This window comes from Penicillium solitum, assembly GCF_028829755.1.
Source record: "Penicillium solitum strain IBT 25940 chromosome Unknown utg000009l_segment0_segment0, whole genome shotgun sequence".
Classification (NCBI taxonomy): Eukaryota; Fungi; Ascomycota; class Eurotiomycetes; order Eurotiales; family Aspergillaceae; genus Penicillium; species Penicillium solitum.
This window is the reverse complement of record NW_027072128.1, coordinates 1614128-1638519: the sequence shown is the minus strand read 5'-3', so window position 1 is coordinate 1638519 and position 24392 is coordinate 1614128. Positions and strand designations below refer to the sequence as shown.

At 49.1% G+C, this 24392-nt stretch overlaps 8 protein-coding genes across 8 annotated transcripts; 4 read left to right on the top strand and 4 right to left on the bottom strand.

The window, feature by feature from the left end:
* Positions 1-218: 218 nt before the first annotated feature.
* Positions 219-1900, bottom strand: N7455_011714 (GMC family oxidoreductase; the record flags this gene model as incomplete). Its single annotated transcript, XM_040960371.2, has 2 exons — positions 219-1600; positions 1654-1900. 2 exons carry the CDS (start codon positions 1898-1900, stop codon positions 219-221), a joined length of 1629 nt encoding a protein of 542 aa, XP_040809202.1.
* A 915-nt stretch (positions 1901-2815) lies between these two features.
* Positions 2816-4396, top strand: N7455_011713 (betaine-aldehyde dehydrogenase; the record flags this gene model as incomplete). Its single annotated transcript, XM_040960356.2, has 2 exons — positions 2816-3297; positions 3382-4396. The coding sequence occupies 2 exons, from the start codon at positions 2816-2818 to the stop codon at positions 4394-4396; spliced, it is 1497 nt and encodes a 498-aa protein (XP_040809179.2).
* Positions 4397-4932: 536 nt separating this feature from the next.
* N7455_011712 (uncharacterized protein) lies at positions 4933-7242 on the bottom strand (the record flags this gene model as incomplete). The annotated part of the gene is made up of 5 exons (XM_065606739.1): positions 4933-5802; positions 5859-6007; positions 6076-6137; positions 6203-6235; positions 7220-7242. The coding sequence occupies 5 exons, from the start codon at positions 7240-7242 to the stop codon at positions 4933-4935; spliced, it is 1137 nt and encodes a 378-aa protein (XP_065459905.1).
* Positions 7243-7313: 71 nt separating this feature from the next.
* N7455_011711 (putative beta-N-acetylglucosaminidase) lies at positions 7314-10418 on the top strand (the record flags this gene model as incomplete). The annotated part of the gene is made up of 4 exons (XM_065606738.1): positions 7314-7363; positions 7559-7677; positions 7741-10253; positions 10308-10418. 4 exons carry the CDS (start codon positions 7314-7316, stop codon positions 10416-10418), a joined length of 2793 nt encoding a protein of 930 aa, XP_065459904.1.
* Positions 10419-13659: 3241 nt separating this feature from the next.
* N7455_011710 (uncharacterized protein) lies at positions 13660-15532 on the top strand (the record flags this gene model as incomplete). Its single annotated transcript, XM_040960382.2, has 2 exons — positions 13660-13808; positions 13903-15532. 2 exons carry the CDS (start codon positions 13660-13662, stop codon positions 15530-15532), a joined length of 1779 nt encoding a protein of 592 aa, XP_040809183.2.
* A 741-nt stretch (positions 15533-16273) lies between these two features.
* On the bottom strand, positions 16274-20847 carry N7455_011709 (cleavage/polyadenylation factor CFT1; the record flags this gene model as incomplete). Its single annotated transcript, XM_040960407.2, has 7 exons — positions 16274-17406; positions 17473-17548; positions 17604-17802; positions 17862-18227; positions 18280-18447; positions 18500-18813; positions 18873-20847. The coding sequence occupies 7 exons, from the start codon at positions 20845-20847 to the stop codon at positions 16323-16325; spliced, it is 4182 nt and encodes a 1393-aa protein (XP_040809152.2). The 3' UTR covers positions 16274-16322.
* A 556-nt stretch (positions 20848-21403) lies between these two features.
* On the top strand, positions 21404-23276 carry N7455_011708 (uncharacterized protein; the record flags this gene model as incomplete). Its single annotated transcript, XM_040960373.2, has 3 exons — positions 21404-21953; positions 22015-23022; positions 23092-23276. The coding sequence occupies 3 exons, from the start codon at positions 21404-21406 to the stop codon at positions 23274-23276; spliced, it is 1743 nt and encodes a 580-aa protein (XP_040809198.1).
* A 351-nt stretch (positions 23277-23627) lies between these two features.
* N7455_011707 (uncharacterized protein) lies at positions 23628-24291 on the bottom strand (the record flags this gene model as incomplete). Its single annotated transcript, XM_040960400.2, has 4 exons — positions 23628-23692; positions 23753-23817; positions 23877-23935; positions 23989-24291. The coding sequence occupies 4 exons, from the start codon at positions 24289-24291 to the stop codon at positions 23628-23630; spliced, it is 492 nt and encodes a 163-aa protein (XP_040809203.2).
* Between the last annotated feature and the right edge of the window lie 101 nt (positions 24292-24392).

The following is a 24392-nucleotide window of genomic DNA, read 5'->3' as shown; positions in this document are numbered from 1 at the left end:
TATATGTGTCAAGATAAATAAAAGATCCAGGTCTGTCTCGCAGACACTGGGAGAACCAGAATTCGGAAAGATGCCCGCATTCAAAGGCGATCCCTCCGCGACTCTGACGGAGCTATGCGCCGCTCGCTCATATGCTATAATAAAACCAAAATAAGACCAAAATGAAGAAGTAACTTTTACATGCATATCAGATCTTTGACGCGTAATAAGCCCCTGCTTTACAGACGGGGCTGGTTGCGAGACCAACCGGCCTCGCCAGCGATCAGCTCAGCAGCACGCTCACCAATGGTCAGGACCGTCAGCATAGGGTTGATGCTAGGCATATCGGGGAAGACACCGGCATCGGCAATGCGGATGCCCTTCAGGCCGCGGACCTTCAGGGTGGGGTCCACAACCGCCATGGGGTCGGTGGCAACGTTACCCATCTTGGTAGTACCAGCGGGGTGGTACACGGTGTGGGCGACACGACGGCCGTACTCGGACAGCTCCTCGTCAGTCTGCACCTTGGGGCCGGGGGCAACCTCGCGCTTGATCCACTCCTTGAAGGGAGACTGCTTGGCAATCTCACGAGCGGCCTTGAGACCTGCCACGATGGTGGCGGCGTCGTAGCCCTCGGGGTCGGTGAAGTAGCGAAAGTCCAGCGAAGGCTTCACGGAGGGGTCGGCGGAGGTCAAGAAGAGACGACCGCGGGAGCGGGGGCGGGGGATGTTGGGGGTCATGCAGAAGGCGTTCACGGGCTCGTCGTAGCCGAGACGAGTGGTGTTAAGGGTGAACGGAATCTGGTAGCAGTGCATCATCACGTCGGCGATCTTGCCATCGAATCCAGCGGCGTCAGGCAGCTCGCGGCGCAAGAAGATACCGGCGTCAGAGTCCATGGTGGTCATGTTATGATCCACGGGGCTGTTGAGCTCCCACATGATGATACTCTCGGGGTGGTCCAGCAGGTTCTCACCAACACCGGGGAGATCCTTCACAACGGGAATGCCAAGTGCGGACAGCTGCTCACGGGGACCAAGACCAGAGAGCATCATCAGACGAGGGGTGTCGACAGCTCCGGCACACAGAACGGTCTCCTTCTTAGCACGGAGAGTGTGCTTCACACCGGACTGGAGAGTAACATCAACACCGGTCACGGTATCACCCTCGATGTTGACCTTGTTAACCCAAGCGTTGGTGAGAATGGTCAAGTTCGGACGCTTCTCATCACCACGGAGAATGGGGTGGATGTAGGCGACACTGGCACTGCTGCGGCGGCCGTCATCGGGGTTGTAGGAGATGTTGAAGAAGCCGACACCCTCGGTCAGCTCACCGGTCTTGCGGATGTCATCGTTGAAGTTCTCAATGACAGGGATTTCCATGGCGCTAGAGCAGGCCTGGATCCAGTCCTTGCACAGCTGGTTACGGTGGCGGGCATGCACTGGTTGGATAGTGTTGCGCAGGTTATCAATGATGCGGGTGAAGGTCTCAAAGTCCCAGCCCTTGCAACCCTTGGAAACCCATTGACGACAATCATACTCGAAGGGACGGAAAGAGATGAGCGTGTTGTGGCTAGAGCAACCACCTAGGACCTTTGCGCGGGAGTGACGGATATTACTGTTACCTAAGGATAGTCAGCACAAGCTTATTTAGAATTTAAGGAAATCGTCTCCTTACCCATGGGCTGCTCGGTGGTACCATAGTCGTAGTCAAGCTCTCCTCCAAGCAGGCTGAGCCATTCCTTCAAGTTCAGAACGCGGTCATCCATGAAATCACTGGGACCTCCCTCAATAACCAGAGTCCGCTTGTTAGGGAGGTACTCAGCCAGGCGTGCCGCAATCACACAGCCGGCGGTACCGCCGCCAACGACAATATAGTCGTAGCTGTTAACATCGAGGGCGGGGAGCTCGTTAGTGGTGGCCATGTTGAATACCGGGGGATGGATAAAGTGTGTAGTGAGGAGAAGATTGGAGAGGATTGGAGAAGATTGGAGAAGAAGGGACTGCCTTTTTCTAAAAGAGAATTTTCCAAGTAGCTCGGAGGGGAGGGTGGTCTGATCGGGAGAAAGGCCTTTTTTGACCCAATCTCTAGCGATTACCCAGCTTCCTTCAATTCTCTCTTTTTTTTTTTTTTTTTTTTTTTTTTGCCGTTAGACTGAACCTTTGAAGGACTCTGAGTGGTGGCGATCATTAGAAGTGGAGAGAGAAGTCAGATAATTGGCCCAAATAATAAGGTGCTCCACTGTCCACTGTCCACTCTAAACGGCCAACCTGGGAAGTGTATCAGAAGTATCAGCCCTTTATCGGCATCCCTATAATTCCAATTTCAATCTAAATCTTGATATGAGGTCTGGAGAAAAGAGAAGAGGCCAGGATAGGAATTCCCGTCCGATACTAGTTTCAAGAATATATATATATATATAGAGAGAGAGAGAGATAGATAGAGAGTACGTAACTCTTTGAGCTTCATGGCTAAGATATGCCATTCTTAGTATGAAATTCCCGGGGGGGATATTCAAACCATAGAGAGCAAGAAGAAATCCCAAAGCTAACCCCGCGCAGAACTTTGTTCAGCCATTTTTCAGCCACCGTCAGCCGCTGACCGGATGGCGTATTTAGTACTTGGCCGTTACGTATAAATTATGCGTGGCAGCGGAGTACCGAGTACATCGGAGTACCTAATCTCCCCCGGGCCTAACCTCGGAAACTCGGGTTTTACGTCGGAGAAACTATAAGGCGGTGTGGATTATTCCGTATCAACTTCTCTTATCTTTTTGTTCCGATTATAATCTTCTACCTATAGCTAAGCTTGGAATTCATATATACACATTTTTTCAATCATGTCTCTCCCCTTCCCACCTCGTCAACTGTATTACAACGGTAAGGCCCAAGCTGCCACCTCCGAGAAGTCATTCCAAACTATCAATCCCGCCACTGCAACTCCGTTGGCCGACATTGAAATTGCCTCCAATGCGGACGTCGATGCCGCCATTACCGCTGCCGATCGTGCATTCCCCTCGTGGGCGCAGACCCCACTAATTGCTCGCGCCCGAATTCTTCACAAGGCCGCTGCTCTGCTACGGGAACGGAACGATGAAATTGCACGTATCGAGACTTTGGATTCCGGCAAGGCCTTTACGGAGACTAGTACCGTCGACGTCACGACGGGTGCCGATGTTTTGGAGTACTATGCCAACTTCATTGGTGGTGGTGGTCTGAACGGCGAGACGACTCAACTCCGCGAGGACGCCTGGGTATACACTAAGAAGTCCCCTCTGGGGGTGTGTGCCGGCATTGGTGCTTGGAACTACCCCATCCAGATGTAAGCTCTTTCCTGCATTTTCGACTGAGAAATAAAATAACCCCCCCCCCCCCCCCCCAAAAAAAGGCTGACCTAGATACTTAGTGCCCTCTGGAAATCTGCTGCCTGTTTGGCCGCCGGTAACACAATGATCTATAAACCCAGTGAATACACCCCGCTTCACGGTCAGACCCTCGCAGAAATCTACACCGAGGCCGGCCTCCCCGACGGTGTCTTCAACGTGATTAACGGTGCCGGTGATGTCGGTGCCTACCTGACCGGTCACCCACTCATCGCCAAGGTCTCTTTCACCGGCCAAGTGGCAACCGGTATGAAGGTCGCAGGCGCCGCTTCGGGCAGCATGAAATACGTAACAATGGAGCTGGGTGGCAAGAGCCCCTTGATTGTCTGCCCGGATGCTGATCTGGAGAGTGCCGTTGATGGTGCCATGATGGCCAACTTCTACAGCACAGGTCAGGTCTGCACCAATGGCACCCGGGTCTTCGTCCCGCGCACCATGAAGGCTGCTTTTGAGAAGAGCCTGCTCGAGAAGGTTCAATATGTGCGGGCTGGCCCGCTCTTTGACGAGCAGACCAATTTCGGTCCCCTTAGCTCCAAAGCCCACTACGACAAGGTCGTTGAATACATTCGCCATGGTATTGAGTCTGATCGCGCCACCCTACTCTGTGGTGGTGTCGAGAAGCCCTCGGTTCCCAAGGACCTGCAGGCCGGTTTCTGGGTCAAGCCCACCGTCTTCACTGACTGCATTGACTCCATGAGAATCGTGAAGGAGGAGATCTTCGGTCCCGTTATGTCCGTCTTGTACTATGACACCGTCGAGGAGGCCGTGCGACGCGCTAACACCACTGAGCTCGGTCTCGCTGCTGGTGTCTTCACGAAGGATCTGAACCAGGCTCACCGCATCATTGACCAGCTGCAGGCTGGTATTACCTGGGTGAACACGTGGGGCGAGAGCCCTGCTGAGATGGCCGTCGGTGGCTGGAAGAAGAGCGGTCTGGGTGTGGAGAATGGTCGTCGCGGTATTGAGGCTTGGCTGCAAAACAAGAGCACCCTGGTTGATATGAGCGGTGCCGTGGTCAGTGTCTTCGCCAAGCTATAATGTTAATGTATCATGCAATGTACTCAAAAGCAAGGAGCATAAAATGTACAGAATATAGAACGATTTGAGCGCCAATTTAAGGAAGTATTTTAGCTCTTTTTACATCTTCATTCTGTTACTCGCGCATCTACATATGTATATTTCCCTACTGAAGGCACCGACAAGATCTCAGCACTCTTAACGATCATAAATATAGGATATGCTGAACGACATCACGCTACACAAGCACGTATAAATTTTGAAACCCACAATTAATTGTACACAGCTTGAATTATCCATAGCTAAAATCTTTTGATAAGATCACTTGACTCCTAAAAAAACGGCACCGCATCTATCGCAAATAATCGAAATGACCAGCGAAACCCGTAAGCCAAAGCAGTAAAAGAGACCATGCAGATATGATTTGCAAAGGCAGAACCCATATTTCCTTTCTCCCGTAAAAAAAAAAAAAAAAAAGCAAAGCAAAAAGAATTTAAATCGAAAAGAAAAAAAGACACCCCGAATGAAAATGCCACGAGTTTGAGAGGTGTTCACCATCAGAGTGTAGTAATTCTTGTGCCCATGCGGTCAAAGATAAGGTCGCTCTTCAGTGCACCGTCAATACCGCCAATGGCCGAGTCGACCAGGCGCGAGGACATGCTATCCGGGGTGAGCTCATCATCCTCCAGTGAGCGGCGTTGCAGCTCAGTGTTGATACGAAGATCCTTAGGCACCTTCTCGGGGGTGCCATCGGGAGTAGGCTGCTGGGACGTGGGCGTCTTAGTTGGGAGTGGGGCTGGGACATAAGTCCGAGGACGGTAAACGAGAGCCGGTCCCTGGGTGCGAGCATCGGTGCCGGCCTGCTCGATCGATTCGAAGTACCGCACAGTCTTGACCTTGAGTTCGAGAGTGGCGTCGCGATCGCAGACGACGAGCGGGTGCTGGTGCAGCTGCAGAGCGGAGAGGGTCCACATGTGGTTTACGCCATCCTCGAGGCCCTTCTGCACGGCAAAAGCCTTGTGCGCTCCGGTGGCCACAATCACCACTTCCCGGGAATCCATGATAGTCTGAATACCAACAGTCATAGCCATGCGGGGCACCTTGTCCGTATCGCCGCCAAAAAAGCGGGAGTTTGCCAGGATGGTGTCGTAGGCCAGTGTCTTGACGCGCGTGCGGCTGCTCAGCGAGGAGCCTGGCTCGTTGAAGGCGATATGGCCGTCTGGTCCAACTCCACCCAAGAAGAGCTCGATGCCACCATAGTGGGCGATCCGTGCCTCGAAAGATGCACACTCGGCTACAAGATCGGTCGCGGTACCGTCCAGGATGTTAATGTTCTGCGGTGGGATGTCCACGTGGGAAAAGAAGTGCTTGTACATGAAGCTGTGGTAGGACTCGGGGTGATCGCGAGGCAGACCGACGTATTCATCCTATATTGGGTGTTAGTGGGTTGTTGTGTTTTGCTCGTGATCTTTGCTGCGCATACCATGTTGAAAGTCACGACATTCTTGAAGGAGATCTCGCCGGCGCGATGACGCTGCACGAGGATCTTGTAGATGAGCTCAGGGCTACTACCAGTAGGCACACCAAGCACGAACGGCTGCTCGGGTGTCGGATTGAACGCCTTGATACGGCCTAAGATGGAAGAGTTAGTCTCAGCATGGGTTACGCGCATCAGGGCGAGGATCGGAATTTCAGCTTACTGATGATGTAGTCTGCAATATAAACAGACACCTCACAAGGATCTTCTCTGATAATGACACGCCTATACCGAGAAGCCAGCAGGTTAGTATCGAGGGCAGAATGCGATATATAGAAGATGTCACGAACATAATTACGTCAGTGTTTGGATTGGTTGTAGGGCTAAGAAGTATGGGAGAAGAAGAAGAAAGGGAAGGAGAAGTTCTATCTAAGGGAAAGAAAAGAGAACATTAAGGGAACAGAGACCATATGGGTTACAGTGTGGAGTGTACGACAGTGACAGATGAGAAGGTCGTATAGAGAGAGAGCCACGTGCAATATCCCCTCTATGCCTCAGATAGGAACTGACGTCGGGTTACCGCACAAGGAAGTGTTCAGATAGCCCATTGACTTCATTCCGATTCCACGGTTTCTATCAAGGTCCACTCGGGTGTATTCCATGTGGTCCAACAATCAAGCCAAAGAGTGTGACACCGGGGGAAAAAAAGGAAATAGGCATTCTGATTGGAGTATGGAGCTCCATATTGTGCATGGTGTGTCTGAAGGTTCCATTTGCGAAGTGTAGGAGTTGCATCCGGTGATGTCGGTAAAAAGCTGGACAGATTGACATATAGAGTGGCTCAGTGCAACCCTACGGATATGTACGATCGTGGTAGCATTGTAGCTGTTGTAAGGTATTGGTATTGGAGATGTCACATGACCATGGAATTACATCCGGATTACAGTTACATACAGGTCACATGATGACATACTGTGGATATGATACCCAGGTAGTTCCAAGGTTACTACTTTGTACATACATTATGTACATACACATAATGCCCAGGTGTACAGATGGATATACATAGTAATAGTTAAATATGTAATATGTAATATGTATATAATAATGTATATTATAATCATATAATCATATACATAACTAATATACACAACTAATACATAGTAGAATATGCCAAGAGATATCCCGTGACCCTCCTCAGCGGGGGAACTAAGCTCCTATCTCCCCTTATCTCTTTAGTCCCAGTTCCTTTCCCCGACATTTGCGGCTCTGGGGGAAAAGACAAAGCTCCCGAGGTCCAAATTTTGACTCCTGCAACCTTTTTACCCCTTGTCACCTGACGCGTGCACTGGCTTCATATTTCTTACCTGTCAGACGTTTGCGGCCACATCTTGAATCTCTCGATACTGCACCCTCTGCATCCTACCTTTCTGGGCCGCTGCAGGCATTCCTCCTCGGGCCATGGCCCGGAAAGAGGATATGCTGCCCCCAGGTTGGGAGGACCTAGATAGGTATGTCGATCTCCTTTTTCGCTTGGCTCATCCCCTATCGGCGTTAATCCTCGTCCCTCCCCCCTCCCCCCAAATCTACCTGTCGGGGTATCCCCCTTCACTGTGGAACGTAGTTGCCAATCAATCCGGGGAGGGTATTTTAGATTATTTCCACTTTAGGAAATATGACACCTCGGGCGCGCTGACATGGCACAGGCAGATGGGTCAGCTCTTTATGATGGGCTTTGATGGAACTTCAGTCAATCCACAGATTCGATCACTCATTGAGAATTATCACTTGGGTGCCGTGCTGCTATCTGCCAAAAATCTAAAATGTATCTTTTCAAAAGGACCCTCCATCGCCAGTAAAATTTGGACAGTCACTGACGGATTTACAGCGGCCGAGGATACAACCAGATTGGTTCTGGAATTACAGACCATTGCGCGTGATGCAGGCCATCTCGTTCCATTACTAATTGCCTTGGATCAGGAGAATGGTGGTGTCAACAGTTTATATGATGAGATATATATTCGCCAATTCCCTAGTACCATGGGCATTGCAGCCACTGGGTCCAAATCTTTGGCCCACGAGGTGGCTGTCGCGACAGCACAGGAACTCAAGGCCGTCGGGGTCAATTGGATCTTAGGGCCTGTTTTGGATGTTTTGACCAATGTGCGAAATCAACCATTAGGCGTTCGTACCGCCGGCGACGATCCCCAAGAGGCGTCTCAATACGGTGTCCAGTTCATGAGGGGTTATCAAGAAGCAGGTTTAGTAACCTGTGGAAAACACTTTCCATCCTATGGTAATTTGGAATTTCTCGGCTCCCAGACGGATGTCCCAATTATTAGGGAATCTCTGGAGCAACTCAGTCTCAGCGCGCTTGTGCCCTTTCGCAATGCTATAACTCAAGGCTTGGACGCTATGATGGTCGGAGGTGTTTCATTATCATCTGCTGGGATGAACGTGATGCACGCCTGCCTGAGTGATCAGGTGGTCGACGAGCTCTTGAGAAAAGATCTCCAGTTTCAAGGGGTGGTCGTTTCCGAATGCTTGGAAATGGAGGCGCTCACACATAACATTGGAGTAGGAGGTGGCACAGTCATGGCCAAGAACGCCGGCTGCGATATCATCCTTTTATGTCGATCATTCCCCGTCCAGCAAGAAGCCATCAATGGGTTGAAACTTGGCGTGGAGAACGGTATCATCGGCCGTCAGCGAATTGAACAATCGTTGCGCCGCGTTTTAGATTTGAAGGCGCGGTGTACTTCGTGGGAACAGGCACTGAACCCTCCGGGGCTTTCTTCACTTACACAGATGCAACCCTCGCATACCAACCTTTCCACCCGAGCCTACAACTCTTCCATCACAGTGATGAGAGATAAGAATAATTTACTTCCGTTGTCCAATGTCATCGAGGCAGACGAGGAACTTTTGCTTCTGACTCCGCTGGTCAAGCCACTCCCAACGTCCGCGGTTTCTCTCTCGGTCGCGGAGTCTGCGCATGGGTCACTGGATCCATTATCTTCCGAACGGACCTCCTCGATTCTGAGTGGCGAGGGGGTCTTCAAAGAACTTGGACGATCACTCTCGCGGCAGAGGAATGGGCGCGTGTTGCACACCTCCTATACTTCCAACGGCGTGCGTCCCATCCACGAAGACCTCATCCAAAGAGCGAGTGCTGTAGTCGTTGTCACGGCAGATGCAAATCGCAATCTATATCAGCAAGGGTTCTCAAAACACGTCTCCATGGTCTGCCAATCGCAGTATACCTCATCCGGTGAACGCCGCGAGAGGCCATTGATTGTGGTGGCCGTTAGCTCGCCCTATGATTTTGCCATGGATTCATCCATTGGTACTTATATATGCACGTATGACTTCACGGAAACAGCCCTTCAAGCATTGGTCAAGGTCTTGTATGGCGACTTGACACCCTCAGCGGCCCTGCCTGGCTCCATTGGTCGAACGCAGAAGATTCATCAGTCTCGACAGCACTGGCTTGTCGAAAATTGGAACGAGGATCGCGACTCTTTCGCGTTGGATGCTCTGCTCGAGACTATCCGTGCCGACTGTGCACTAGGCCAGCCATCAGAACTTCTTGGAGCTACCGCTAGCAGCTTCTTGCTACGAAAGGAGGATGTTGACGAAGCCCATTTCGTTGTCCGGAACAGTAGCACGCAGGCCCTCTATGGGTTCTGTGCGACCTACTTCTTTCGATCAACAGGCACCGGTGTGCTTGCATGTCTCATCGTAGACCCCTCCCGAAGGAAACTATCAATCGGACATTCTCTTCACAGCCGCGCGATTCGGACTTTACTTCAACGGAGCGGGATGAAACGCTTCCAGCTAGGATCCCGATTACCAGGGATCTACCTTGGCATTCCGACCGTCAACCCTGTTGAGCGCAAGCGGCTACGGCAATGGTTCGCGAACATGGGGTGGAACATCAGACTTTCGCGACCAGTGTGCAGCGTGATCCTCCGCAACCTGTCGACATGGGTGCCGCCCGAAGGACTTACGGCGACCCTGCAAAGTGCCGAGGTCACATACGACCTCGTGTATGGCTGGGACTTTGCGCCCGCGATCCTCGATCACATTAAAACATATGCGCGACAGGGCGTGGCCGATATCTACCGCATGGCTCTGGGTGGCGCGCCTAACTGCGGGATCATTCGGGCCAAGCGGCCCTCCGACGGGGTCATCCTCGGGAGTATCGTGATCTACAATGAGCGATCTGCCTTGGCGGAACACATGCCCATGCTGCGCGCCACCCAGGCTTCTGTCGGAGGCATTTCATCTCCGGTCATTTCTCCTTGCGGTGAAGATTACTCCACGGTGATGCAGGGCCTGATCCTGCTGGCTATCAAACAGATCCGGAAGTTGAGTGCTAATGCCGTGATTATGGACTGTGTACGTTCTTCGCTTCCTTTGTATTTCCTGCATTTATCCTCTAACAAAAGATAGGTCGACGGTGACAGTAACTTTGACAATCTCTCCACGATGGGCTTCACTATGCTCCACAGCTTTGAGGAAGTGAACTGTGACGCCGCTACGTGGACGATGATGCATACGTAGTCGAAGAGATCAGACTTGATTCGATTCCCCTTTTCATTTGCTCTTTGTACTCTTTTCGGTTCTGTTTTCCTCACGTCTATGATATCCATATCGCATTGGGTTTGGTATTTATTTTATCCTATTTTCTTTCTTTCTTTGTTTCTTTCTTCTTCTTTTTCTTTCAATTGGATCTGGTCCATTTTCTTTGTTTCACACGATCCGGTAACGGTTTCTTCCGAGGAGTTTCTTTTCATACATATTCAGATTCATTTTGGGGGGCACTTGGTCTGAGGTAGGACGGAAAGTTTGTCCTGGCGTCATTTGGTCCAATCAAATAAATACATCTATGATCACAGGGTTCCCACTGGCGATCAACAGAGATATATATATGTTGTATATCTGTATTATAGCAGAATGTACTCTGTAAATGTGGAATAATCTATGGGTAGTGGGGATTCGGGTTGAATGAATTGACTTAAAATGGATTCATGTACTCCGTACTCCGTATATCCGTATGTACTTTGTACTTCTTACCTAGACTAGTCCGTCGGCTACAGTTATGCAAAGACTTAGATTAATTTACGGGCAATATTAATTCCAATCACCTTTTAGCTTTCAGAAGGCATCACGATTAAATCCGAGATCTTACTGGACCGGAAGTCCGTTGGAGCTCGACCTTGGCTAAACTATAGATGTACTTCAAACAATGCACTTCTAACTTCAGGGTTTTACGGGGGGAAATTGGGGGAAATTGTGGGAATGGTGGGCTTAGAAACGGAACTCCGCTTTGGCGCCGGGCAGAAGCCAAGCATCCACTTTTTTTTGGGGGTCAAAAAGGGAAAAAAGGAAAAACACAGGGTCTGTGTTAGGAGTGTAGTATTTTGTCTTAGTCTTTGTTTTTGTTTATCTTTTGTTTTATCCTTTTTTTTTTACGATGTGACATTAGAAGGGAATTAGTATATAAAGAAGAACTCTTCTTCTCTCTTACTTTAGTTGTTATCTATATCTTCCACTCCGTATAGAATCCAAAGATTCAAACCAAACAGGTTTCTCGGGCCTCGGGGCCTAACTTTGACCCGGGCCAATGAGTTTTCTGCGTTCAGAGTTTGAACCAATTTAGTTTTCTGTTTGCGTTAAAAATCCCTCAGTTGTACAAGCGGAGCTTCTTTTTTTTTCTTGGGCTGAAGCTGAACTGGTCTCCTAGAGGTCTCCTAGAGGTCTCTACATTCCTAATCTACGATTCCAGGAATGTTACAGAGATATTCCTCAGAATATAAGTGGTACATGGCCCACGCATGCTCATCCTACATGTATGAAGCTTTTCGGGATCTCAAGCCCAAACCCCAAGGATAGATTGAGACCGTTGAAGGAGCTTCCAACCTTGGAACCTTGGAACATTAAACCTTGGAACGAGCCCATAGTCAACCATGGATAGCTCCCGTGGTCAGAACCTTGGTATACATTTGTAGGCTGCATCGGGAAACGCGCCGGAAGAAGAATGGAAAAAGGAAAAGGAAAAAGAAAAAAAAGGAGATCATTTCGGTAATAATCAAAACGGGTAAATGCACATACTCTTCATTGGTTCACATGCGAAAACGAGGAAGCTTCTCTCGCCACTCAATCTCCCAGTCTCTCTTACCGTCTGACATCCCCCCTGGACCATCCTGTATCTCCTTCCATAATGGATTTTGTCTGATTGAAATCTAGAGAATTTCCCCAGGTTATTAAGACAGCTCAAAAAAAAAAAAAAAAAAAAAAGGTGCACATGTACCGTGGGTAGGGAACTATACATACTGCACTAAGAAAGCATATGAAGTATGAAATTTGAACCTTGGAACTTTGAACGGAGTAGATCCACGGACATCGCCGGACCTGAGACCAAACAGCTCAACTGTTTAGGCTACCGAGGCACTTATCGTTCACAATATTACATGCATGATAGCATTGCAGATTGCAGATTATTATTACCGTTTTCAGAGGGGCGCTAATAACCAAAGTACAGGGTCCAGCAGAGTACCGGGGGGGGGGGGGCACCGGTTTCTGATCCAATGCGCCGCATATTCTGATTGGATGCCGGTTGGCCTGCAGGTCAGACGGCCGATGATGATCATCCTTGAGGCGAATGTGATCGCATTGTTGAGATGTAAAAAGGGAATTATGTGTAGATATATTGTAGAAAGCAAGCTTACATATGTAGACAATTATATATTCATTCAGACTTTATCCAGTAGACATACGAAAGTAACAACCTTTTCGGTACTCATCACTCCAATATTATGAATTATATTATTAATATGTGGCGTTTTCAGGAGGGGGGGGAGTCGACCCGAAGCAGCAGTACCTTAATAGGCAGGTGGGTATTCGTTAAAGGGAATTTAATATTTTTAGATTATACAGACTATTTGTATCAGAATTGCCATACAAAAGTAATGGAAGTGATTGTACTCCGTATATAATATCAACATCCGTTGATCTTCAGGGCCCAGCGAGAGAGATGATTGCCGAGAGCCGGCGATCAAGTCTTACCCCATCAGTGCTGAGGGATTTGCATGTTTAATTGTTATTGGATATGAGTGTCTGAGATACTCCGTACTACGTATTAAAAATTATTTTAAAAGAAATGATATTTAATAATTAATATTAAATATTAAACATAATTTCTTTTAAAATCATTTTATCTATAAACCTACCTAGGTATAAACCTATAAATTATATCGGTTATATAAATCTCTAATCTATAAATTATATGAATTATATGAATTATCTATAAAAATAAAATAAAAGCTGACTCAGCGCTGCGTTCGTTCTCCGCAAAAACCGCGGCTCCACTATTCCCCGAATCCGTTGATCGTTTGGGTGCAGAAGGTCGAGATTCCTCTCTTTCTCTCACACACTCACTCTCTCTCTCTCTCCCCAGTGATTTGTTTCTTTCTCTTTAGGGACACACTTTAATACCTCTCGATACCCTTTATATCCACTATAATTCTGACATTTCCATTTCCGTCTCAAATGTCCTCTCCGCCTGCACTCCCGCCTTAGCCTATCTTTCCGCTCCGTTGCTTGCAGCATTCCCCAGGTCTTGTCTACTCATCCTTGGGCCTCTCTTCCTCTGACCTCTTTCTCTTACCCTTTTCCTCTCCTCTTTTACTTTATTCCTTTCCTCTCCTCTTTCTCTCACTGTCTTTATATAAGAGGCAATTCTATACCTATTCCTCCCCCGCATCGTCTACGAGTGTGCCTCCGTATCGCATAAGCTCTTACCATGGAGGGCTTCGATACTATGGCGATGCCGCCATATTTGGCTAGTCCCTTGTCACTTGGGAATTTGCAGAGTACCGACTATCTCAATGCCATGTCTGGCCTGGATCTACCAGATCACCGGTCCAACTTCGATTCCGAGACCTTTGTTAGGTGATTAGATCTCCAAGTGGGACGAGAGGGGTGGATCATCCACTCCCGCTCGACGGTTGAAATTGGTTCTTTTTGCTAATTTGATATACAATAGTGAGGATCTCGCTAACTTCGCGCCTCCTAATTTGTCACATCAACTGAGACGTTTCTCTTCCGCATACGATGACCCTTTCACCGAGATGGTGGCGCCCTTCGACCCAGCGCCCCAGGAACAACCCCAGGACTCGTCGATCGACCACAACAACAAGCTGTTAAGCTTTTCGCCACCGGTATATCACTTCACACTCCTCGACTATTCCATGTGCCGAATCTCCTTATCGGTGGCGGCACAGTTGCACGGGATGTTCTTTCTCGCCGAGTCCCCCTATACAACATCCCCTTCGGAAAATGCCCCGCCACAACAAGGTGCCGAGTTGACGTGTTATCGTCGCAATCTGTTCCAAATTACCGGTTCGGTAACTTTGCCCCGCGGGATGCGCTATATCATGACCGACCAAGGCGACCGAATTCCCATCCTCGCACAGGAACTCACCGTATCAGCCACCGAATCCGTGGAAGGAAACCCGGTGAAAATTATCTCGGTGCCATGGAAGACCCCCTCGGCGGCCGCCGCTAATTCTGGCGCGGTACCCGAGGAGAACAACCCTAGCACTGGCGCTAAGATCGAGAAGGAGCCTCCCCCAATTCCCTTGGACATCATGGCGGGTCAGGATTTGGATTCAGAATACGCAACCTTCCCTATCACCTGGAAGCGTCTACAATTCCGTGTCGCGACCGCCAACAACGGTCGCCGAAAGGAGCTACAGCAACACTTCGTCGTTCGCCTCAAGGTGGTCGCGACTTTATCCACTGGTGCGAAGATCCCCATCTCGGAGGTGCAGTCAGGTCCTGTCATCGTTCGTGGTCGCAGCCCACGCAACTTCCAGTCACGCAAAGATCTACCCCTTAGCGGGAGTGCTGCCGCGTCGCGCAAGAATGCCCAGGCCAACTCCTCGAATTCCGTTATGAACCGCACACCAACAAGCGATTCCGTCCCGCGTCGTGCCAGCGTGACTCCCGCCAAGACGAAGCCAGCCGCCCAGAGCAGCTCTCCTGAAACAACGTCCGTTCCCCCGCCGAGCATTATGCAGCAGACCAAAGCAACTCCGGATTGGACCCCCATCCCACAGTCCGCATCAAACAATGTCATGTCTCATGCCCCCAAGTCCATGTTCCGTCACTCCAGCCCGGAGCAACTCTCTCAGGCCGACTCACATCGCCGCGTCAGTTCCACAACAGCGGCCGCTGCACCGATCAATTTGTCGTTACTAGACGAGGAAGAAGGCAGTGACCCTAATCTCCATCTTGACCAAAAGATGGTGTCCCCTTTCGCTGCCGAGTTGTCACATCAACGATCGCTAAGTCTCGACCAATCTGCGCCCCCGTCTAAGATGCGCAAGCTCTCTCATGCTGTCTCTCAAACCCCCTCGCGGAGCGTTGCTTCATCCATGCCGTTGCTAGAGACTGCCAATTTGCCCCAGTCATTCGCGTCATCGCTCCCCTTTCCGAACGAAAGCACTGATCTTCTCTACGAATACTTCCCCCTCGGGATGGATGACTGGCAAGCCCCTGTCGATGCTGTCTACCGACCACATGTAGTGCATCACACCAACATGCCGGAGATGAAATTCGTGGCCTCTAGAGGCCGGAGCAAACGGTACTTTGCCGCAGAAGACGTGTTCTAAACATCCCCCAGTACTGGGAGGTTGGTTTAGTGGCGCTGGGGGGTGTCTGTCTCTTCCTTCTCGCATCTGCATTGTCACACTGGGATGAGGTGTTTCTTGAATTTTTTTGGTGGGGGGGGGGGGGGGGGGGTTGTCACTGCTTTTTTTTTAGATTTGGCTCTGTGTTTGTCCATAAAACACAAAGTACGAAACATGGTTGATTCCAAACTGACATGTCGAATGTGTTACTGATGTTGATGCTCAGTCGGGGGCATGGATGGTTTCAAGGATCTGATTCTAATCTTTGAATTCGAATCGTGCAAGGCGAAAATGGCGAATGTGGCGTGCTTGGGCGTTTTGACTTGATTTACTCGGTTGTTTTGGTTGGATTTTACATGTCGGAATTGGGTGGGGATGGGTTTTGGGATGTACTTGGATTACCCACGTTGGGACTGGGATTGGGATTGGCACTGGGGTCTGTTTTTGTTTTGTTTTTGTTTTTTCTTTTCTCTCTCTCTTCTGTTTTTGTCTCCTTTTTGGATGTGGTTTAGTGGTTTGGTTATATCCCATTGTGTTATGATATCACGCTATTTACTTGATCGTGATGGGGCTTCTTTGGTGCAGCGGGAACCCTTCAGCTATGTTCTCGTGGCCATACCATATATTGAAATCCCATATTGGGCTGCCCAATTACTTCTCTTTTATCTTCCGAAGAACGTAGACATGATAGAATCAAATTGCAAGAGTAAGCTCACTCAGTGAGTCGATTTTTGTCATTTCCTTCTAATGCACCGAAAAGGCGTTCCCAGCATCATAGATATCCGAGTCCATCACCGCCAATAGTCTCCAGATCAGCCTTGATCTCCCACTCCGTCGCGCCAACCCGGCCCGCAATCTCAGCCTGACGCTGCTTGCCCATATTCAGCCATAGACGCAATAGATTGCCATCAATCATACCACGGCCAGCAGCGCCGTCGCTTTCTATAGCCCGGAAAGCACGCGGGTTCAGACCGGCAGGATGGTCGACGGTGTTGATCAACTGAGACTGTAATGCTGATAGTCGACGGTATGACTCCTCGGCAACCGACGTCACAAGCGCCAAAGACCCATTTTGCGAAGCGATGAGAACCTGGTGTTTGGCGAAGGTCTCATCCACGTCCATTGCTTCTTCGGATGACTCGGTGAGCTCCGATGAAACTGCCGTGCGAGGTAGAAGAGTGACTGATGATGCAAAGTTGCCAGTGTAGAATTTGCTTCGGCTGAGGAGTCGATCGCCGTTGGAGGATTTGGGGTCTTCCGGGTCGTATTGCAGGACGTGCAGGTTGCAATCGCTGTCAGCGACTAGCATGTACAGCTTGTTCCCGTCCGGGAGGAAGTCGGCTGCCACCACCTCCAGGTACTCGGGGTCTTTGCCGAAGAGTGTCATTCTATATGGCTCCTCTGAGTAGCCGGCGAACCAGAGTCCCTTCACGGCGTCTCCTAGGATAACCATGCCGGTGCCCTTGAGCTCTTTGGCGACATTGACGTAGCATTGCATGTCCATAAATGCAACGGGAAGAAGGCTCCCATCTTCCTTGAGACCTCGGACCATGCACTTCTGTCCCTGGGCTACGATTATGAACCCTTGGCCACCGATGCCAGACAGCGCGGTCACTGCACCCTTCACTAACTCCTTGCCAATCAGCTTGAGTTTGCGGCCTGTCTCCGGCTTTTCGGGATCTGGGGCCACTTTGATCACATCAAAGACATAGATCGTCCCACGAGCTGGCATATCTTCCCCCTTAGCAATGGCGGTCCCGACCACGATTAGATCCCTCCGCTCGTGTGTATTCTCCGAAACCTCAATATTCACGTTTTTCACCGCTGTCACCTGCTCATCGGGATCCAGAGGGTAACTAGAAATATCAGTATTCGGAACTGTCACATCTTGAGTTTATGGGTGAGTTTGGGGGAGGATTTACCTGTCAATAATAGTCCATGTCTTTGGACTGACGACCTTGATGCTGCTTTCGGGGATTTTCGGACAGAAGGATAGCTCTTGAGATTTAAATTAGCACAGCATGATGGGAAAACGCTTGAAGCAATCACGAACCTTCATTCCGCCACTCAGGGTGCAAATCATCACCCTCCGGCAACTTGAAGTCACCTTGGCGGCTTGTGCCGAGAACATAAGTCTCAGAAGAGGTCGAGTAGGCCAAGAAATCGACTTGCTCTTCAATCGGAACTTTGCGCAATGTCCACGGATAGTCAAATTGAGTTTGAGAAGGTAGTTGACAAGCCCGGAGACAGCTCTATAAAGACAGAATTAGTAAATGGAGATAGCATCACAGCGGTGAACGAAAAGTCTCACCTGGGAATCAACGTAAATGAACCCCTTTTCACAGCCAGTGTCGGCCGAATCAAAGGAACTTAGCCAACGTGTAAAGCCTCCTCTAAGACGAATGATGTGTGGTGAGCTCTTTGCAGTCTTAAATACAAAGCTTGATGAGGCTCCTGGCATAAAGATGGTGCTAAACCCTGAGACATTAGGAAGAACCCTCAGGGGTCTCAACCGCTGTTGCTTCTGTATTTGAGAGGATACTTCCTCTGAAGGGGTTTTTGGTAGAACATGATTTGACTCTCGGAATAATTGCAAGCGACGAGACGATCCATGACCAGCATTTGCCGGGACTAGGCTTGGTTTATAGAACTCTAGATCGTCATTTGCAGTTCGAACCTAGAATTCTTGAGTTAGAGATCAGAAAAGTCATTGACAAAAGGTTTCTTACGATCAGATAAGGTGAAAGGCTAGAACTATCACCAAGATTGGCAACAACAAATTCTGTCAGTGTCTCCCGATTATTAGATCGTTTGGGCGGCTCGGTCGACAATACGGGTGGTAAGCAGTCGACGCCTTCAATGATCGCGATCAACTTCATGTCAGAAAGTCGGAAGATCTGTAATATAAGTCAGAACCAATGCCTAAATCTTCTTTTTGCGACCGCCTACCGATAGCTTATACTCCAAATTCAATAGGAATAGAAGCACCTCGCCTTCTGAAAAGTCCTTCGACGATGAGCCTGCAACGCTGAATGACTCTGAATTATCGTGATAAAGGCATCCGGAGCGCCATTGTGACGAGCTAATCTCATTTGAAAGCGGAACTTCATCGAGGTCACCACTTTCATCCGCCTGCAGAAGCAATACTGATGAATCATCCCGAATAATCACAAGATAAGGATCAATAAAGCTGGCGCTCACAGCCACGCGCTCATCACTGGTGTCTTCATCCCAAACGGGGTAAATCTGTGACAATCCCAGGTCTGTAAAGTTTCACCATTAGCTTATGCAATGCTTGCCAGCAGGCTGAAGTAGAATGTACCTATGTCGTAGCTTCGGACTTCATTTCGCAGAACCTGAACTAGACGAGTATCGCCTGCCAAAGATCCAATATCAACCGTGCAATCTTCGTTTGGGTTGAATTCTGGTGCTTTGGAAGGGCTCAAGCTTTGTTCTTCCACGACGAAGACCTCGTTCACCTCCTGCTCCGAATCCGTAGGCCGAGAGATAACCACATATTGACGAGAGGGGTTGTCTGTGCTGGAAGGCCCTCTCCTTTTTTGGACGCTGGCTGACCAAACACCATCCGCGTCATCGACTTTCAGAGACATGGTAGTCAAAGGATCAATTTCGCGCTTGATGACTACCAAGCCACCGCCTCTGTCTGAGCCCTGAGATGCCACCAACTCCAGTTCTGCGGCAACAGTTTCACTTGCAGTTTGGTTTTTCCGATTCGTATTCGAGAAAGTTTTGCCCAAAGTGATGTCCCTTAATGGACCAATGCTAGGAAGTTGATCGTTCAGTCGAAAGTTATAAAATTCGGGGGTTGAGTTATCAGTTCCCATGCGATTATCGACTTGTGTCGTCCCAGGCGCCGAGGAATAAAGGTCATCATCCTCCATCTGGTCATCATCATCCGACAGACCATCCAGACCATCCGCTGTTTGTTTCGACTCAAGCCGAGCTTTTTTAGTAGAGGCGGATGAATGCGACCATTCTAGGAGCACCGAGTCGGCATCTTCACTGCCGATGAAAACGTTTCCATCCCCGAGACAAGTGGAGCAGGAGGCGGCCGACTTCAAAATATCCCCACCTGCATGCGCCGGAAGGGAGTGAACAGTGATACCGGAGACAGACCGACCATCAAGTTTGAATTTGATCAATGCCATGTCGCCGGATGCAAGTGCTAGGAGGAGGTCACCGCTATCACCACCAAGTCGCTCAACCACGCAGCCTTCGAGGCGGAACGCCAAGTCCGATTGATCGGTCATTGAAAATGAAGAAACCTGCCTTGAAAACTCATTAACTCCCACCGCATTGGTTTTACCGGCTTGGTCCACATGAACAATTTCATTTGAGCCAAGAAGCAAGGCACCTCCTACGGGAAGTGGGAGTGCCACGACTTTGAACAGATCACTAGGAAGACGAGATACCGAAAGAAGGGTGGTAGAAGCTCGCTGCTCAAGGTCCAGTGTAAACACGGCGTAGAATATCACATCCTTTCTTTCATGGAGAAGGGCAGTAGAGGTTGCGACTTGAGAATATAAAATCCCAAACGTCGGCTCCCTGTATTCGTATAAGAACGCAAGACTTATGGGGTGTAGCAATGAAGGATCCAAGGCAGTCAATGGCAGGACAAAAGACGAGGAGTAGGGTGTTTGGTGTATTGGCCCTTCTTTGCTATTCTCAATCTGTGCTCCTCCACCAGAGTTCTGATTTGGGCGTTCTCCGTCAAGCTCCGAATCGTAGTCATCCATCACCAAGTCATCACCCGCCTGATGAAAGGGCAAAATCGCAAGGTTGCGAATTCCAAAGTTGTACACCGCGCATCTACTGCTTGGGTCAACGCTCAGAATGCTCCCACACCGGCTCAGGTCAGGCACCCAGGGGCTGCGGGTCAGGTCATCCCGCTCGTAGTAATGGATAGAAATTGTTGAGATTCCATGACGCTCAGGGTCCCACTCAATCAAGCTAAGCTTGGCGTTGCGGACTGCAATCAAGATGGCTTCTCCGCCACTCTTGGTGTTCAAGATTTTGACTCGGCTTAAATCAGTCACGGTTCCGGATAGCGGGTATTCTTTTTCCAATACTAATTTCGTTTCTGGTTGAGAAAATTGCAAATCATGGGGCTCTGAGTTTTCCTTCTGTGGTTGAGAGGAGACCACCTTAACGAGAGAGAACACTTGCAATAGAGAGGTTCTGATAACAATCAAATTGCTTGCGGTGGCTGAGGTGAAAGGAACTGCCAAAGCATGGGTGACCCCCGTGGGGGGTAATAGCTCTGTGTAGCACTGCATTTGGAGACTTTGTCCACCGTCAAAGCTCGCGAAAGGCTTGATACTGCTAGGAAACCGCCAATGAGCTAAATTGTGTTTTTGATATGGCCTGAGATGCACATTGCAATTGTAAACCTAGGGGCAGAAAAACCGAGAATGTGAAGCCTTCCAAATACCAAGACAGATGGCACAAAGCAAGGTTTTAAAATAGACACGAGAAGCGATCAAGATCAAAATCAAAGATTGATCTCTGCCTTGTGCAGTCAAGTTTGTAGCTCCTTTGAAGCGGAATCAAAGCGGAGATGGGAGCGGGTCAGCTGACTGGTCTGGCAGAATTGCGCGGTCAATATATTCTGCTGGATAAATCCTACCGCCCTTTGCTGCATATGCCTCAAAACGGGTTAGCGTCAAAGCAATCAATGACGACATAGGCAATCGCCAGCTCCGGGCGAGATCATTTTTCTTGATTTGATGTTATTGTAAGTCTCATTCCTGGCATCATTCCTTCAGTATTTACTAGGAGTATTAATGCAGGCCCCACAACCAATGTGCACAGTGTGAACTGCTCTCCTTCAATATGGCACTCCTTCAGACTTCCCTCATCTGGGCTGTGTATGGGGTGGTGGTAGCCATTCTACTGGCAGTGGCGTCGGTGTTTATCTATGTCTACCAAACTCCTCGCGACCGCTCTCCTTCAGTCACTCTCACTTGCATCATTTCAATTACTAGTCTTCTTGCAACAGTGCTCTTGCTGCCTGTCGATGTCGCTTTGGTATCATCCACTACGTCGTCCAAGTTAGGCCAGCGAAAGGACTGGGCAACACAGGATGTGGTGGACAGAATCACTTATTCCTTGACCATCATCTATTATCTTCTCTACTCCTTGGATGCCCTGCTCTGTCTGCTCGTTATCCCCTTTACATATTTCTGGTATGAGGAATATGATGAAGTTGCGACCGAGGAAGGGGTCCAAACTTTGGGCCAACGAGTTTGGGGTGCCCTGAAATACACACTTTCATTCGTTGCAGTCATCGTGATCTTATTCCTGGTTGGTTTCTTCGTTCCAGTGTCGCAGGGAAAGGATGATATGGATCTGGATTACTTCCGGCGCTTACTGACTGAAAACCGTGAGTATTCGAATATTCTGGTGTTAGAACAGAACTGTGAAGCTGACGTAATTCTGAAAAGATGGCGAGCGTGCTCTCACTTTTGCTCTTGGTCTGTTGATGACGATTGGACTTTGTCTTTATGTCTTATACACATCCGTGGGACTGGCCCTTCTGCCAATCAGCCTGATCAAGACTGCACCATCAATCTCTAGTGCTACCCTACGAGCGAGCACTACGCAACAACTTGACATAAACCAAGAGCGGCAACGGCAGCTCGAGGGACGATGTGCCGGAGATCCCGAGCTTCTGTCTTCCAAGGACCGCCGAGAACTTGATACACTGGTGCGGGAAGAGAGGACCCTGATCCGGCGCCAGCGTCTAGCGGAAGAATCCCAAGGCGGAGGCCGCAGCTGGTTGATAAGGGCATGGTACAAAATCGGGGCAGTGTTCCGGCCCTTCAAGCTCCTGGGAGGCATCTTGCTGCTATTCATTGCTTTCCTCACGTGGGTATCCATGCTCTTGACAGCAATTGACAAAGCAAAGAACTCGATTTGCAAGCATCGTTGTGGATACATCCTCGCATATGTCAACATCTTTAACCCCGTCAACTGGGCACTTGTCAAATCTGCCAGGTTCTTCCCCATTGATTACGCTATATTTACCGCACTTGTATTGTTATTCTTCTGCAGTTCTGTGGTTGGAATCGCTGTGGTTGGAATCCGCTTCCTATGGATAAGGATTTTCCAAATCAGAAACGGCCACACATCTCCCCAGGCTCTACTCATCGCCACCGCCATGTTGATGCTGATCATTTTAGCCCTGAATTATTCCATTTCGATGGTAGTCGCCCCCCAGTATTCCACATTCGGCCCACAGACATTCTGTGACCGCGCGCCGGGAAGCTTCATCGGCAGGCCAGATTGCTCAAACAACAAAGAACTTATCAAGCCATGCTCAGAGTTGGCGGAAAATCCTGCAGCGCAGCAAGTTTGCACACCCAGTGTCGTGAGCACATTCTTGAACCGGGTCACCCTGAACTACCCATTCTTTGGAGTGGTGTTCTTTTGGGCTCAGTTCTTCTTCCTTGGTAAGTCTAAATCTTGCTGTGTTCCTATCAGAATCCCATTTTCGTATTGATCTAACACCAACACCACAGGCATATATCTGATTGTCTTTGTTACCTCCCTTCTCCGTTCGCCTCAGTTGGACGAAGCGCAACTCGATGAAGATGCGGAGGAAGCCGAAGAAGAAGGCTTATTGGCCAATACTGGTAGACGCTTCAATGCCAGCTGGCAAGACATCACAGGGAGAGCTGCCCGGAGTGAACGCTCTCGGGGCTAATCATTGAGGTCTTGCAAATTATGATGACTACCTAGGTAGAGCTCAGAGCCTCATAATCACCGAGATTGCAGGCAACAGAATTACAAGTTGACAATCATGGTTTGCTATGTTCCTAAAAGTTCCATTTGAATGACTCCCAAGGGTTTCAACCGTGTTTTTCTTTACTTGTAGTACACTTTTTAGGGGGAGGGGGGTTAATTTTTCTTTTTAAGCCATCATATAAGGGAGTAAATACATGATGGATGGCTTCCTGCATACTGATTCCATTCCCGTCTTGGAAGATCGATTCTCACATAGAAGGGAATGGGTAACATAAACTCATAACTCATAAATGTCGTGTCAATCATGTGATTAAATCTTCATTTGATCGTTCAGCAAGGCGAGAGCATTTTGGAAAGCCTTCACTACTTCCGCATCTTCAGACAGATGAGCGACCAGACCTTGTTTTCAAGTCAAATGGACAAAAGGGGACTTACAATGCTTCTTTTTGTTTTCCACGGTGACTTCTGAATTTTGAACGTGCTGCATTTGGGTCTTGAACCTGTAGAGGATTGATTATTCGTTCATCTACATCTTAGGCCAAAGCTGGATTGATCGAACCTTTTCAAAGCCCTGTTCTCATCTTGCGAAACGGTGGTTTCGGACCATGCGATGAAAACCTACCGGTTGCTCAGACATGAAATTGCAGGTAAAATGTGGTTCTAAAACTTACTTCAAGAAGCTTGGCTGTTTCAACACGAAGATTCTCTTCGACTCGGCCGTGTTCCTCCATCGCATCGGCATATTTGCCCTGCAGCTGTTCCCAGTTGCAGTCTTCGAGTCCTTGTGTCAACCTAGAGACAAGTGGAATCTCATCCTTAATGGATGTAGGTGTAAGAGCTTCGACTGGTGATTGGGGGCTTTTGTTCTCTTGGAAGCTCCCACTGCCTGGAGGGCTTTTGCTTCCTTGATTGACACGGGGTGACATTGCCCCCGGTCGAGGGATTTTGCTGGTCTTGTTTGGTGTTGACTGCATACTAGATTGGCTGACTTGGTATGATCATGTGTCAGAACAGAGCCATATCAAAACCAATGATTCAGTAGAATTTGGACTCACTGTTGTTTTGGTGGATGTTA